The following is a 16,530-nucleotide window of genomic DNA, read 5'->3' on the forward strand; positions in this document are numbered from 1 at the left end:
CTTTCCAACCCTAACTATTCTATGATTCTATGATTCTAAGACTAACAGAAAAAGATGGGACAATATCATATTGTTGTGCAAGTCAGTATCAGATAGGGTCACATCAGAATGAGCACAGATGATAAAATATCTATGAATTTGGCCTTTGTTATATTCAGAAATGGTAAGGAATGTGCAGAAAGAAATAAGAAGCTTCAGAGAAATAGAAAATATCCCCCATAAGGAAAGCCTGAGGGAATTTTTCAAAAGAAAAAAATGAAACTGTAGTAAGAAATAATGTTTTCTCTTTATCCACATTTTTTGAACAAGACATTATAACCTTAAGTGCACAAAGGTAAAGCAAATTAAGTATCAGAAACATTGTCTGAAAATGATTAAACATATCCACCCAGCACTTCATGGCTTTAAGAACAGAGTGGTCAAATATCTATGGGTATTGATGTAGGTGTAATTACCATACTTTGCATTCAAGAGGGCAAACAAGACCTTCTGACAAGTTCTTTCTTGCCATCCAGTACTTCTGTTGCTGAATTCTATTACGCTTTTTAGCTCAAATGTTCTGCATATGTGTTAAGCATGTACTGTTTGTATCGTGCGGTTATGCAAGTTATTGTTTAGAAAAGTGATGTTGGTTTCAGTGAATTGCTATTGTAATTCTTTTTTTTAATATGTAATATTAATGCCTTTTGTGCAGTGTGGCTGGCATAGAGACTGGAAGTCATCAGTCCATGCTGTGACTATTGTGACACATAGATTTATTCAGGGTAATAAGACGAGCATGAAAAAGCATTAGAAAACCGTAAGCACCCATCTTAGCGTAGGTTAAGTGTAACTGATTAATAGAAAAAGACAAAAACTCCAAGGTTTTGAAAACTCAGCTTGTATTTGGGAAAAATAAAATGAAAATAACTCAAACTTGTAAATTTAACTTTGAAATATTCCCATATACAGCAAAGGCAAGCACTGAAGCCTCCTTAAATGTGACAGGATTATACTTTCCTGTGTAACCTGCTCTGGGTGGCCCTGTCTTGGGTGAACTAGATGAACTCCAGAGGTCCTTTCCAACCCTTATGATTACATTATTGTGATAACATAATTTGGAATTTTACAGAAGATACTTCCATCTCAAATCTGCAGCCCAAAACCTTCCCACCACAAAGTCTCAAGTTATGATTAAGGTTTCATTTTGGCTAGTCAGTCCTTCCATTTTGCCGTGAGCCACATCCTATAATTTGGCATGAGAGGGAGGTTTTATGGGCTTATGTGTCTAGCATTTAGAATTTTAATTGGAGATCCTAATATAGTTTATGTCAGAACTAATATTTTAAATTTTTTGTCACATTTAGTTTACGAGTCATTGTTTCATTTAAGACCCCAGAAGATACGCATCACTTAACCTTAGATATGTACTACTCCTTTTTTGTCATCTCTGTTACCTGTGGTTAGGCTCCAGAGAAAAGAAATCTGGAAGATGAGTATCAAACATCTTGATAGCATTGAGCTGAACCATGGGTGTGAAAATATTAAAGGACACAATTTGTAATGAAATCTTATCTGCTGGACTTAGTTTAATTACATTCAAAGAATGCATTCTCAAGAAGTAACAATATTTCTAAAAAAATTTTAACTGTGCATTCATACATTTATTCCTCAGACTGTTGTCAGTAAACTTACAGTAGTGAGGTTTTGTGAATGCATTTGTTTCCTACAAAAAGAATAAATGTGGAGGCAGAATATTATAAAAGGAAAGAAAATACTTCGATAGCATTTTAAGAGTGTGGTACTTATCTTCAGGAAATGTATGAGTCCAAGGGTAATAAACAAGTTGAACCCTTTCCAGGGAGGCCGAGGAAGATACCTATAGAAAACAGAAAATGACAACATATGAGATGGGTGTTGCATGACTAGTACCAGACGCACTGCTCTGAAATGATGCTGCCCCTGAGTTTAGCTTGCCAACATCCATCCCCTTTCCTGCCTTACACATTCAATGACCAAACAATATGACAGCTGTGCAATGCACAGCAAGAACCGTGGGACAGGGAAAAGGCCTTTGGGCCAAAATATGGGGCTGCCACTGGAGGTGTGCAGTTTGTGCAGTCTTGTGAAGATAGTTTCAGCATGGCTTTCAGGATGGACTCTGTATTGACTCCTTCAGTGGTGTGACACTTGAAATCAAGTTATTTTGATGTTATATTTTCAGATCATTCAAGTTATCTGGTAGCTTCTTACTTTGTGAAAGAAGTTGGGGTAGAAGGAGTTTTTGAATCTTTCCTGGTGGAATTACTTCCATCATTATAATCAGGATGTATTTCAGCTGACATAATATGAAACCAAAGAAGATAAGAACTCAACAAACCAAAATGCAAATCAGAAAACTGTATATGCATAGGGATAACTTTTACGCTGTGGGCTGTACTGCAGTGTAGACTTCAGCAATTTCAAACTGTTTGGCTGATGGCAGCTATAGAGCAGTAGTGCTGAAGAAACCGATGGGCTTGATGACACACCTTTATAATATTAATTTTCTTATATAATGTGAGGCTTCATGAGGTGACATATACATTCATCTTGTGTTGTCTTATAGCCTCTTTTTTTTTTTTTGCTTTAGGTTTTTCCTGCAATCATGCTGTCATGATTGAAGTGACTCAGAAATTTATTCACCTAATTGCTTGCAGCCATTGCAGGATATGCTCTCCTTGAAAACAAAAGGAAATATAATTGTAAATACAGAAAGACAAGAACCAGACATGCTATCCCTTCGCCCAAAGAAATAGGTTGCTTTGCGTAGATTTTGAGCTCTTGCACTTAAGTGGGTAAATGTGCACTGCAGTTTTCTCTCTGCTATGACACTGCATTAATGAGAGACATTGTGGAAAATTGAGATGGAGAAAAGGACACACCCAGGGTTTGCATTCTTCCTTTTCCGAACATCTTTTTTTATTTCCTGGATATCTAAGAGATCATCAGCAATCGGTCTCTCTACTCTGATGTCATGCAGACAGAAAATAGGTATTAATTTGGCCTAGATTTCTCTATCTGTCAAAGCAAAGGGTCGTCTCTTCACACAGACCATAAAGGGAACTTAAAGACAACTGAAGTGGGCTGTTCCACTTGGTATCTAAAAAAATTGTTAGATATCTAAGTACAGCTGACTCATTCCCACTTACAGTTAAGTACAGGAAAAAGAAATGCAACAGAAAATCTCATGTCCTTGAGCACTGAAGTGTACAGACTTTGAGCTGTGCTTTCTTCTTTTCTCTTTTTTGCCTACTCATTCCCACACAGCTATGCATACACAATCACCAAGCTGCTTTGCCCCACCCTGAAAATAATGTTGAAGTAGAAAATTTTTAACAAAATGTAAGAAAGCAAAAATCATTTAACCTAAGTTTAAGCAGCTTCACACTTGACATGTTAACTCTAAAGCGTATAATATAGTTATACCACTGCTAAGAACTGGGAATTCACAATCAGTGATTGGAAGACATAATAGCTTCCCATCCTCCCAGGATTTAAGGAAGATTCTTATGTTCTCTGTGAGTGATCTATCAAAGCTTTAGATCGTGTGGCTGATGTCAATGTGTGCTAGTTATTTGTTTGGGCTTTTTTAAAGAGAATAATTTTAGTAGTTTGAAAGTAAAATTCATCATAAGTCGGATGACTTCAGACCAAGTACTCTGGGTCAGCAGTTAAATGCTGAAATGTTCTGAGTGCCATGAGAGCACTCAGAACTTCAAAAGGTAAGTACTTCATTATACTGCAGATCAGGGAATAACTTGACCTTATTGCTTTGGCATTCTGTATGTTTTTTGTTTTAATTAGTAGGAAATCTTAAAATACAAGGGTCAGGGGTTGAGCTCATGATGTAATTAAAGTTGAAGTCTAAGGGCTTGACCTTTAAGTATTTCTGCAAGTTAAGGCTGAAATTATTTAATACACACTTCTATATTTCGGTGAATTCTGATGGTGTGAATTCCAAAATGTGTGCATTAACCTTATGGCCAAGTTACCTTAAGAGGAAAGGTTTTGATAAGTTATAAGAAAAACAAGCAGCTTTTGAGTTAATGGACCCCATGTACAAGTCAATCATTGTAATACCATGTTGTTTGAAGCTGTGTTTCTGTTAATTTTTTAGAGAACAATGTGGTTAATGACATGTTAAGATAGCCTTCAGTTCTGGCAAGTCTTGAAGCAAATATTAGTTTAGTAGTGTCAGAAAGTACAAAGATAATGACATGCTAAGTGACAGAGGAATACTCTGAGCAGTCAGCGAGTTTGGAGATACAGCTTTGTATCCTTGAGTTTTCTGCCCTTGCAGCTCTCTTCTCTACATCCTGGTACCCTGGCCCTGAAGCCAAGAGAGTCTCATTAGTTGTGGCAGATGCTGTCAGACTGCAACGCATTCCTCCCTGTAAACTTTTCTTCAGACCTATGGTAGCCCAAAATCTCACTTCTACTAACGCAGAATTTTACTGCCAGTTTCATGTCTTTCTCAGCTCAGAAGCATTGGTCACAGTTGCAATTTAAAAGCAGGAAAAGTGTGTGTATGCATGTGTGTGCTTTCTTTTTTTCTATATAATATGCAAGTAAAAGAAAATAAATCTAAGACTAACCATGGAGGTCTTATGGAAGGCAGTATCATTTTCCGCTCTGACACCACAGACAGGTGAGAAAACAGATACGGATTTCAAACCCAAGTTCACACTGGACAAGAATAACAAAGCAATCTGGGCATGTGCGCATCCCTTAGTGTGCTCTGCACAGGATCCAACCTGGAGGTGGCAGATGACACAGAGGTGTCCTGGAAGAGACCCAACAGAGCAGTGTGAACACAGCCATAGAGTCCTCTGAAAAGACATATGCCCAGGTTATGCTTCTTTTCCTGACCACAGCTGAGACCAGACATAGTGCACAGACCTTCTGCTTAGTCTTGTACACAACTGTTACCCTCATCCATACCCTCAGTATATTCTCAGCTGGGTTCCTTAATTTATGATTAATTTCAAACCCGTATATCTCTGTATGTTTGCATACACTACACTGTTTTATTTGTACCTCAGAAAAAAAGAAAGCAGAAGAGGACTTGCTTAGGAGCTGCTCGGCTCACAACTGCTGGTTGTAAACATCTCCGGTTAGCTGGCGGGTAGGACTGCGAGGACAGCTGCTCCCTCTGCATGGGGTTGTAAGGGTGGCTGTACTAGCTCAGGCATCCCTCAGTCCTGCTCTAAAACTTACCCAGTGCTAAGCCAAGCATGCATGTTTGAGTGCATGGGAAGGGAGAAAAGAGATCTCACCCACTGACTGAATGTACCTTCTCAGAATGCAGCACAGCTGCTTGTGGTCAGCAATATGCTATGGCCAAGCGGGGATTATTTCCCTAGGGATGTGTGGTTACAGTCCCAAATGCCAGCTTTCCCATTTTGATTTTCCACCCCATTTTACATGAATAGGTGGCCACCTCCAAAGTAATTCTCTCATTCAACCAATTCGTGCTTCAGGCCTCTGTTTTACAGCCCACACACATAGCAGCCCTTAATGTACACAGTCCCATTGAACAAACATGAGCTGATTTTCATGTACAACAGCTGAAAAATGTTCAATACAGTGTCTTCATTAGAAAGAGGGAGAAAAAAAACAAACATGATCTATGGATTTTATTTATGGATTTACATCCACAGACTACCATTTCTTTTCAGCTTAGTTTCACTCTTCCACTGAATTTCTGTCTGATTCAGTGTACTGCATTTTTTGCTTCTCTTCTTTCCCTCCCAAGGCTCTAAACATAGCTCATTTAGACTCCTTTTTACAGTGTTTTCACATGCTTTACCTGTTTCCTATCAACTTTTCTTCTTTTTTTATTTAAAAAAAACCACAGCTATTTGTGGGATTTTTGCACCTGGCAACAAGGTCATTATTCTCTCATGACTTCTACCAAACATGTTTTCCCCCTTCCAGTGGCCATCTACTTCCCTAGCCTTCAGAAAACTCTGAGGCAAGTGTTTTCTTTTTTTATTCCTCGTAAAGGCACATAACTCAGAGCACCTCACTGATGTGGATTGAGTCTGTGTTTGGTTATTGATTATGGACAAAGGCAGTCCATATGATGATGCAAGTACCATTTATTTTTATAGTATTGGCTAATTATACCTATATGGCTTCATTATGCTAGTCTAACAAGTAGTCTTGATCTGGAAAATACTTTAGAGTTGGGTATTTTAAAAAAAGAAACAATCTTAAAATGAACGACCTTACAAGGTTCTGATAAATAAGATTGAAAATACAGAAATGCACACCAGAAGAGGCTTTAAAAATGCCCTTTTGGGGACCTTGTTCTCCCAACTCCCCCATTTTCCTATGAAAAGAGTATGTTTGCACATGTGAATGTAGAACTGAGTCGTAAAACATTAAGCTCTATGCAGCAGATTATCTTTGCTTCTCTATAAACAGTCCAACATTCTCTTTAAGAAAATCTATGATCTCTTTCTCCTTTATTGGCCCATTTTATTTTGTCTAACTTGTCTGTGTCCTGTTCCTACAGGGAATCACAATTATGCCCCCAAGATTGTGTCTTCCATATAAAACTGAGATGAACCATTGAGAGACAAGAGAGCATTTCTATCCCGCTCACAGCTGACACTTCAAGGCACCTGACAGGAGTGTCTGAATCTTCCTTGTTTACCTAATCATTTGCTCTAATGAATCATTGCCTGTGGGATCTTTACATACAAACAAGTTTTATGAAAACTCACATCCTGTTTATAGCAATTTATTAACTGGAAGGAGGCTATTTTAGCCAATTGAATTGTCATGTTTAAAATGTTTCCTTCAATTCTGGCCAGAAGCAAAGATCCCTCAGGAAGTGTACTACCTGCTAAACTATCTGTAGCTTAATTTCCCATAGCTCTTGTTCAATGAAGAAGCCTCTAAGGCTTTTTGGCTTTTTTTCACAGGTGCCACCAGTGCTTCTGGACAAGCAGTTTTCGGAATTTACACCGGACATCACACCCATTATTCTGGCTGCCCACACCAACAATTACGAAATCATAAAACTCCTTGTGCAGAAAGGAGTCTCCGTGCCCAGGCCACACGAGGTCCGCTGTAACTGTGTTGAATGTGTCTCAAGTTCAGATGTGGACAGCCTCCGCCACTCTCGATCCAGACTTAATATCTACAAGGCTCTTGCGAGCCCCTCATTGATTGCTCTATCCAGTGAGGATCCTTTTCTTACTGCTTTTCAGCTGAGCTGGGAGCTGCAGGAGCTGAGTAAAGTGGAAAATGAATTTAAGTCAGAGTATGAGGAACTGTCAAGGCAATGTAAGCAGTTTGCGAAAGATCTCCTGGATCAGACACGGAGTTCCAGGGAATTGGAAATTATTCTTAATTACAGAGATGATAATAGCTTGATAGAAGAACAAAGTGGTAATGATCTTGCAAGATTGAAACTGGCAATTAAGTACCGTCAAAAAGAGGTGAGTGTTCTGGAGAATATTTAAGCATATTTAGTAGTAGTAATGTGATAGATAATAGCTTGAAATACATCCTTTTAACTGAGACAAATTGTGCTTTTTTTTTTTTTTGTTCTACAGGGTTTTTTCTTTTTGTATATTTTTAATTACATGAATTTGAGTGGCTGCTATAGTTTGATAGTATCAAAATTTAGAATGTTCTGTTATAGCACAGATCCAAAGAAACTTTTATTCTTTTGCACCTGAATGGACATAGTCTCCAGTAGTTGTGCTCTGAGGAGCTCTTCAATAATAGGATAAGAAAGATATACAGCATACTTCAAATTAGCTTTAATTGTGTCCAATGGAAAAATGAGGCTATGTATTTAAACACCTACAAAGTACTACAGGTACCTCTAGAGGTATTACTTCAAAAAATAGCTGTTATAAATAGTTAATGAAACATAAAATTAATAACAGTGCACGACTCCCCAGATTTTTGACATTTTGTTTCTAAAGAATCCAAAATGGAGTTATATGGGTATTGGTTTCCATGACAGTTAAAAATTCATGAGTTTGCTTCACATTCAGTCGGAATGACAAAATGTCTATATTTCTTTGAAAAATACTCAAGTTCTTATGTGTATGCAAAAGCAAAAAAATCAAAACAGAAAAAAATGACTTAGGGAGACAGTTCCCCTGATATTTCCACAACTTCACTTGATCCCTGTTCATTGTCATGTCAGAATGTGTTTGATCGTCTCATTTGGAACCTGTATGTACAAAATCAGCTGAACTTTGGAGGTATGTGGGCACAACTGCTGTTAATAATTAAATGTTACTTGTTCACATAAAATATGGCGAACGCTCAAGAATCCTCTGTGTTATATTGAACTAGTCTATCACTGCTAAATATCTGTTCTGCAAAATACGATAGTAAATGCATTAATACATGAAGTACCTTAGAAAGGTTTGCAGATACAATAATCAAACCTGTAATGATTCTGTCGTCTATTTGAATAGCAACTTGGTAATGCTAAGAAGTTACCATGAAGGTAAGGAACTACTGAAGTACTGATGGAAAATCATCTCTATTGGCCTCTGAATTCATGAGTGTTCTAATAAGCATTTTTTCCCTTCAGGAAATGTGTTGCATAATTTTATATTTGATAGTATGTTTTAGGCAGCATATTCACTGCCTTCATAAATTATTTTCAGATGGTACTATTCCAGACTTTTTGTAACATCTACTGTTTCTATTTTTTGAAATGCCAGTCCTGTGCTACAGACATTTAAGAAATTCTGGCTTGGACTTCTGTTTTCCGAAGGATTCATGATTTGAAATAAAATTCTGACCTCTCCATTTTTTTATATATATATATTTTTTATCTACACCTAAATAGAAAGCCTGAATTTTCTTAATTTGAGGTAGAGACACTAAGAGACATCTGTATGGTGATTTTTTTTTTTTTATAGTTGCATCTGATTCCTGTATCTAATTAGATTGCATGATCACACTTTGTTGATTCTTCATAGTAACAAACGTAAAAGCAATAATGATTTAGTGCAACAATTCCAAATCGGCATATATTTTATATTTTACATACAGCTTTCATTTCTAAAAATATTTTCCACCATTTGAATCTCCCTGAACTAAATTGAAGTTTGAATAGCTTATTTTGTGTACCTGAATGTATTCCCTGCTAGATGTTGGAGCAAGTAGTATCCACTGTAAATGATCCTTTGGTTTATTTCTGACTCTTACAACAGGATTCTGGTAGGTACAGCTCCAAAGAAACTTACCTCAGGCATTAAGAAATGCTTGGATTCTGGCTGTCCAGATGCATAGGGGTCATGATGAAAATAGGCAAGACAGGTGTTTCTACTTCTTGTGTTAACAATGTTAAAAGAGCCCTGAATCCAGGGCATGGGGATTCTTACTGCTTGGGCACTGAAGCCTGGCCAGGAGGTCAGGTGGAAACACCAGCCTCCGTCTTTATCCCAAGCACAAGCATACTCTGCTGGGTCAGTTGAGGTTGCCCCTCCATGAGGCAGTTGCAAACAGGCCTTTAATGGCCTATTAGGCAAAAAGTATTGATCTTCAATACTGTCTCTATTACACCCTGTTTTCTGTGTTGAATTTATCACTTTTCTTTTTCGAAGAAGTAGAAAAAGGTGTGGGCTGGATTTTAATTAGTCATTAATATATTATTTTGAATTTAACCTGTTTAAAAACACTGGCTGGGGTAATAGATCCACTTCTTCTGCCCAATGTGTCTTGACCACCAAGAGTCAGTTCTCCACCAAAAACGTTTTTGTTATGACAGGAGCAAAAGTGGATTTGTGTTTTTTTGATCCCACAAAACAGTAAAAAAAAAAAAAAAAAACCACAACCCAAACCCTACCAAGAAAAGAGCAAAACCAGATAAGAATGCATTGCCTTCCCTTCTTATGACCCATCCCCAGTGTCTCAATCTTTATTCATGCTATTACCAAAGGACATTGTAATGCTATACCGGGGCTGAGGTCAGAGCTCCATGAGTAAGCCATCAGGTCTGGTTGTTCAGAACATCCAGTCTAAGACCAGAAATTGAAGGTGAAAGTAACAAAAATAATGAAGAATGAGGACAAGTAAAATAGGACCATGTGTCCTTTTACATTGCTATTACACTTAATTGCCTAGAACATAGAACTATATCTAAGTTTTCATTTCTCTTTTCAGTACATTCTGTAGAGTTGAAAAATCAGTGTTTACCAAAAAGTTCAGTTTCTTAACTACTAAAACTCTCCAGAATACCTCTGGTTGATCTAGCAGTTCCCACTTCCCAGGGATAAGCCCTGGTTTTATGAGGTTAGCACCAATAGTCTGAACTGACAGAGGCAGAGAAGAGTGAAATAGAGAGTGGCTTTAACAATTTAACGCGGGGGGGGGGTTTGTTGTTTTTTGTTGTTGTTGTTGTTAAATTTTGTTATATTTAACAAAAGTACAGGATTTATTAGTAAGAATTTCAGGTAAAATATTTCAGGGAAATCAGCTTCAGACTAGCTTGCGCACATATTTGGAGGCAAACAAGAAGTGAAATAAGACACCCCCATATAGGAAAAACTCATCGTGGATCAGCAGGTTTTAACATAAACCTTTATGTTCACATAAGCCACACAGCAATGATTACTGATATAAATCACTGAATTATTAATTTGTAGTTAAATATTAAATATAATAATACAATATTCACATTTCATAAAGCAGTTCTTGTTTTCTAGGAAAATGGTGCTGCAGGATAAAAAAACTTGTTTGTTATTGATAATAAAAGCCATCTGTTTCTTTCTGCTCAAAAGACTTTTCAAAATGCAGTCATCAGTTCTTCACTAGTTTTCTATACAAAATAGAGCATCAATTAAAAAGAAATGTTTCGCAATAATGTCAGAAATTCAGTCAAATTCTCAATGAAAACATGTCAGATCATTTCAGATCTGTCATTTCATGTCAATGTCTGCAAACTTCGTTCCAATAAACCATTTTGACCCGTTTCTTCTTACTTCACTTGGACTTTAATGTTTTTGACAATGTAATGCTGATATCTAATATCACCCATATATTATTTTACAAAGCAGAATAAATGTGATAGAAAAAAATCTTCCTTATCAAATTTGAGTATGTACTGAAATGAAAAGTTACCATGTTCTTAGTAATGTTTGTTTTTTAATGTTTAAACTGCCATTCTACCAAGAATATTGGCTTTTTATTTGGATATGGAATATGAAATATGCCTGAAAATGCTGCAAATTTCTGCAGATCTCCTCTGGCAGTAATACAGTTTAAGAGGCTAAGTCAAACTTTGTGACTGTCTCAGATAGTAGAATTTTACTTTGGAACTACAGATTGATTTTGAGTAATTTTAGTAGCCATTATAATGAATTTCTCATCAGAAGTATTTCAGATGCAAAACCTTACCTACTGATGCTGCAAGCAGGAATTACTTTGGAAACATAACATCTAAGAGTCAGCCACACTTTCAAGATAAACACAAACACAGCTGCCATGTGTTAACAAGTCACTGTCTTAGTGAATATTTCTCAGAAGTATGGAAAGCTGCAGTTAGAAGTGTTCATGTAAAAAATGACAAAACCCCACAGAAAATGGATTCTGATAATATTTGGACGTTTTTAACATGAAAGGAACATGTGTTTAGTCTATGAATCACATAATTGAGGGGGGTGATGTATGCACATTTGGGTTCATGTCTCCAAAAGACCCATTTCTGTAGACTCTCAACCATAGCATTCAAACGGTTTGATAAACATTTTTCCAGGCAAGAGTCAGGTACTCTGAAACAGGTCATATGTTTGCTTTGTAAATCATATAAAGGTCTCTGTGTTTATAGATAAAGTCTCCATGGATTGTTAAATAGCATAAATTATGTAAGTAGCTTATCTGATACACATACTTGAAATCTTGCTCTAATTTGTCTTAGAGTCCTAGAATTGTTTAGGCAGGAAAAGGCCTTTAAAAACATTGAGTTAAATTATTTACCTAACATTACCAAGCCCCACCATTAAACCATGTCCTTAAGTGCCACATCTTTTAGATACTTTCAGGTATGGGACTCAGCCACATACCTGGGCAGCCTGTTCCAATGCTTGACAGCCATTTTGGTGAAGAAGTCTTTCCTAATATCCAGTCCAAACCTGCCCTGGCACTACTTGGAATCATTTCTTCTTGTGCTGTTACTTGGGATAAGAAACTGATTCCTATATCACTACAACCTTCTTTCATGTACTTGTAGAGAACAGTAAGGATCCCTCTGAGCTTTATTTTCTCCAGTAGTCCAGTAGTTCAGTAGTTCCGTAGTTCCCTAGTTCCCCAGTTCCCTCAGCTGCTCCTCATCTCTTCGTCAGTGCTCTAGTCTCTTCAGTAGGTTCATTGCTCCTCCCTACCCTCTAGCAGATCAACACTTCCACCCAGCTTTTGTTGTCTGCAAATTTACTGAGGGCACACTCAATCCCCTTGTCCAGATCCTTGATAAAGGTATTAAACAGATCTGGTCCCAGTACTGAGCCCTGGGGAACACCACTTATGACTGGCTATCAACTGAATTTAATTCCATTCACCACCACTCTTTGGGCTTGACCATCCGGGCAGGTTTTTTACCCACCAAAGAATACAGCCATCCAAGCCGTGAGCAGTGAGTTTCTGCTGTGGAAAAGAGTGTCAAAGGCTTTACTAAAGTCTATTTAGGCAACATTATAGAGTCATAGAATAGTTACGGTTGGAAAGGATCTTAAAGTCATCTAGTTCCAACCCGCCTGCAATGGGCAGGGACACCTCACACTAAACCTTGTCACAACCTTTCCCTAGTCTGCTAAGCAGGTCACTTTGTCATAGAAGGAGATAAGGTTAGTCAGGCAGGACTTCAGAACTAAATGAAGCATTGTGTCCCTGTGGTAGCTATGCTGCTAGAAAAAAATGCTCTTTATAGTCATAGGGTGGGAGCACATCTGCTTAATACAGCATTTAATTCTGGTGAAGCGATCTTCCTAAAGTATGTGAGCAAATGCCTTATATAGACAAAAGACAGAGGTATGCACAGCAGGAGATCTTGTCTGTTCAAGATAAGACATCTAAGTTAACTCCAGAGACGTTTCTCTCTACAGCCTTGGCTGGGCAAGGAAACAGGGCACTTCAATTATAAGAATTATTTCACTAGACATTGAAAGTGTAGATACAAGTTAGGCAACTTACTGTATCAACTGCAATTTCTACCCTGTGGTAAGAGAGATTTCAGATCCTGAAGGCTCAGATCCCACATAATGAATGTCAGCACTAACTTTTTAATGATGTCTCAGAAGGCATCAATAGCCTTTGAATGCTGTATGCTGCACTAAAGTTGCAATCCTCTCATCATGGTTCTAGTTAAACTATTCATGAACTGACACCAAGGTCTATTTATTTTGTACACTTGCTAGAAGTAATTAGCTCAAAGAGAAGGCTTGCTGTTAATGAAGTACATTGCAAACCTTTCAGTTCCATTTCTGCATCTTCCTTAAAAGAAACGTTGCTGGGATGTTTGCCTTAAGCAGGAACAACCAGTAGTGCATATCCCTAACCAGCAGTGCACAGCCCTTCTGTTAGAATGTGACTGGCAGCAACACAAGCTGGCTTTCAGTTTGAAGGAGGCACTACTAATGCACTACAAGCTTCCCTACAAAATTGGGGTATATTTAGCACCACAAATTATTATTTTTTTCTGCTTACAATAACAATACATTTTGTTATCAAACAATGTTTTAGAGAAAAAATCTTGAACAAGGTGAATAAATAAGGTAGTGCACATTATTTCATTTTGAATGTGAATCTATAGCTATAGGAATTTACAGCCCTTTTTCCTCCCTGCTGGGGATCTGACTGTTCTTCTTCCCACCCCTACAAAAGTGTGTAATCCACAGCTGAGGTTAATTAGTTTTACTGGGTGATGAGCCCCAGACTGAGCTGTGGTGGGATTTGCCTCTGTGGGTTGCCACCGTTCCTTCTGTGGCCTAAGTTATCCATTCCCTGCTGCTTCCACTCCACTTCCTTGTGTAGCTAGTCCTTCATGATCACCACACCTTCTGCTATAGCTGCAGAAGCAGCTGTGCTTCACTCCTCACTGCAAGTCATTTTGGCAAAGCCCAAGAGTTTCAAATACTTAGTATGTTTTCAGCTTTATTAAATGCCCTTGCAGCATGACAGCTCATACAGGCATTTAACTCATAGAGTATTTAACCCCTTTCTATTTTTAGTGTTTCCTAGCTCCCAGAACACTCTCAAGCAACCCTTCCTGTGTCACTTGTCTTGTAGGAAGCTCTTACACAAAGCCTCCTGACCTGTCCAAAATCTAACCTTTCCATGCCTGTGATAAGTTCAATTGGCCTAGGTTAGAGTGATTGCTTAACCAAGGCATATTTGAGCATGCTGGCTGAAACTTCTGTATGCTGCTGGAGTGTGATTCTCTTCCACTGCTTTGCAGGATGCCCTCCATTAAGATAAGTATTTGTTGAATAATTAAATAAGACAGCGAAAACAATCTTGCTTTAGGCCTGTCTGCTGGTACTTCTAACCTACCTGCTCTCTACCAGATGTCCATAGTGCTATCTTCTCTTCCCTCTTTACCCCTTGTTTTTGTTGTAGGCCTTAGCTATCAAGAGTAAAATAGTAAAGCTTTCTGCTTTTGTGTTGCTTCATAAATTTTCTGCTTAGATCTGCCATAGAACTGCTCTATTTCTTACGCTTCAATGAGATTTTGAGGGCTTTTTAAAGTTTATATTTGAGAATATCTTCTTGGGATAAGAAAGAGAATTTTTCTTTGTTGCTTCTGTGAATACAGTTTCATTCATTTCTTTACCTTAAAATAAATTCATAACTTTATTTTAAAACATGGCAACAAAGTAAGGATTATGCCTTTTGAGGGCAAAACTGCAGAAGAAAGTGCTATTGTTAGTTACAGCTTCAGTTGTCTGGAAAACAACTAAGTACTGTCATGGGGACTGAAGGAAGGATTGAGGGGAAAAGAGTACATGCTGAGTTTTTACTAAAAGTTATGAAAAGCTTTCCAGTTTTGTTGTCTAAATAAATCAGTTTTATTTCATTACTGTCACTAATGAATATAAACTATAAGCAGTCTTTCTTCTATGTTGCTTAACTCAGGGTAATTTCACATTTATGTGGTGCTAAATTTACAAGTCCTGACTTTAACAGCAGTGTGATGGCATGCTGAACCACAGTAAATAGAGAGAACTGTATATTTTTTTTCAGTTACATTTTTATTAAATTTAATCTCACAACAATGGAATTATATTATTTAGCAGGTTATATGTGCTGCATGTCATGCTTTGCAGACACACTCAGGAGCTGATCTGCTTATGTGATATGTAACTGCTTAGGCAAATGCTTAGCAATCCCCAGATAATTGAAGTTGCAGACTGTTCCTGTACACATCACATCCTGCACACTCCACATTAAAAGATATTTCAGGGATTCAATAGATCAACAGTTTTCCTTTCTACAATAATGCATATTTCCTGTGTCAGGTATCTCAGTTTTGTACAGATTACTTGGATATACTTGGCCATGTCAAATGGCAGGAAAGACATAGGAATTGAAACCTCTTTAAGGTCTACCTGTTGTTTATAGGTCAGATGGGTGGATAAGCTCCTTTGGACTCGCTAATTTATAATCAATGAGTCCTAGAGCATGATTCAGCTGAACAGACACTAGTGATCAATTTAGTTTCCTAAGCACTGCTGACAAATGTTATTTGAGACAACCTATCTGAGATGAATAAACAGAGCTGATAGGTATGGCACAATACCTACAGGGAATATGTGGTGTTCTAGACAAGGAGACACAGGCTAGCATACTTCAGGACATCTGAAACAGCACTAGGTTTCTGCATGTAGGTAACAATTACATTTTCAGATGTAAGGTAATTTCTCCCTAGGATCCATTGACTGTATTAACTAAATAGTCATGGATGATGGGAGCATAGTGGAGTAAGGCACGCTACTTATGTCTAAATTTAGGTATTTCAACGTCAGACTGCATCCCTATTCTATATTAGTCATCATGGAGAGGAATAGGCACTTCTAGAATATAATTTATTCATATATTTTCATAATGAGTTTACCCTTTGCAACTACCATTGGCTGGTGAAGAGAGGTCCTGATGATTATCTTAGACTTAATTTTCTATAGCTAAAGTTATAATGGAATTTATTTCAACTTGCGTGCCCAGTGTTGCAACATTCAGAGATTCTTTGAAATGTTGTCATCAAGGAAAATGCCTTTTAGCATCTCTATTTTATAGTCATTTGCTTCTCAATACCATATACAACAGCAACTGGCAGTATTCTTTAGGGAACATGTCACACAGCTGTGTGATTTCATAAGGATGGTTTCTTTACTCTCCAGTGATTTAGCAGTACTCTTTTATAGCTCCGTACAACTTTGTGCCCATTCTGGAAGTGAATTTCCCTGTCCTCTGTGTATGTGGCTGAATAGCATCACATAGCATCACAATAGCAGTACATAGCATCACAGTGGCAGT

General features: G+C 37.6%; 1 protein-coding gene across 1 annotated transcript in view; it reads left to right on the forward strand.

Moving 5' to 3' along the window:
* Positions 1–16,530, forward strand: part of TRPC4 (transient receptor potential cation channel subfamily C member 4) — a 141,472-nt gene that overhangs the window by 64,173 nt on the left and 60,769 nt on the right. Inside the window, exon 3 of the mRNA XM_061345117.1 lies at positions 6,954–7,472. Within this exon, the coding sequence (XP_061201101.1) occupies positions 6,954–7,472 (519 nt within the window). The remainder of the gene's footprint in view (positions 1–6,953; positions 7,473–16,530) is intronic.

This window comes from Neopsephotus bourkii, unplaced genomic scaffold (assembly GCF_033783945.1).
Source record: "Neopsephotus bourkii isolate Nb327-2 ecotype Australia unplaced genomic scaffold, CSIRO-AGI_Nbou_v1 NB_36, whole genome shotgun sequence".
In the NCBI taxonomy this organism is placed as follows: Eukaryota; Metazoa; Chordata; class Aves; order Psittaciformes; family Psittacidae; genus Neopsephotus; species Neopsephotus bourkii.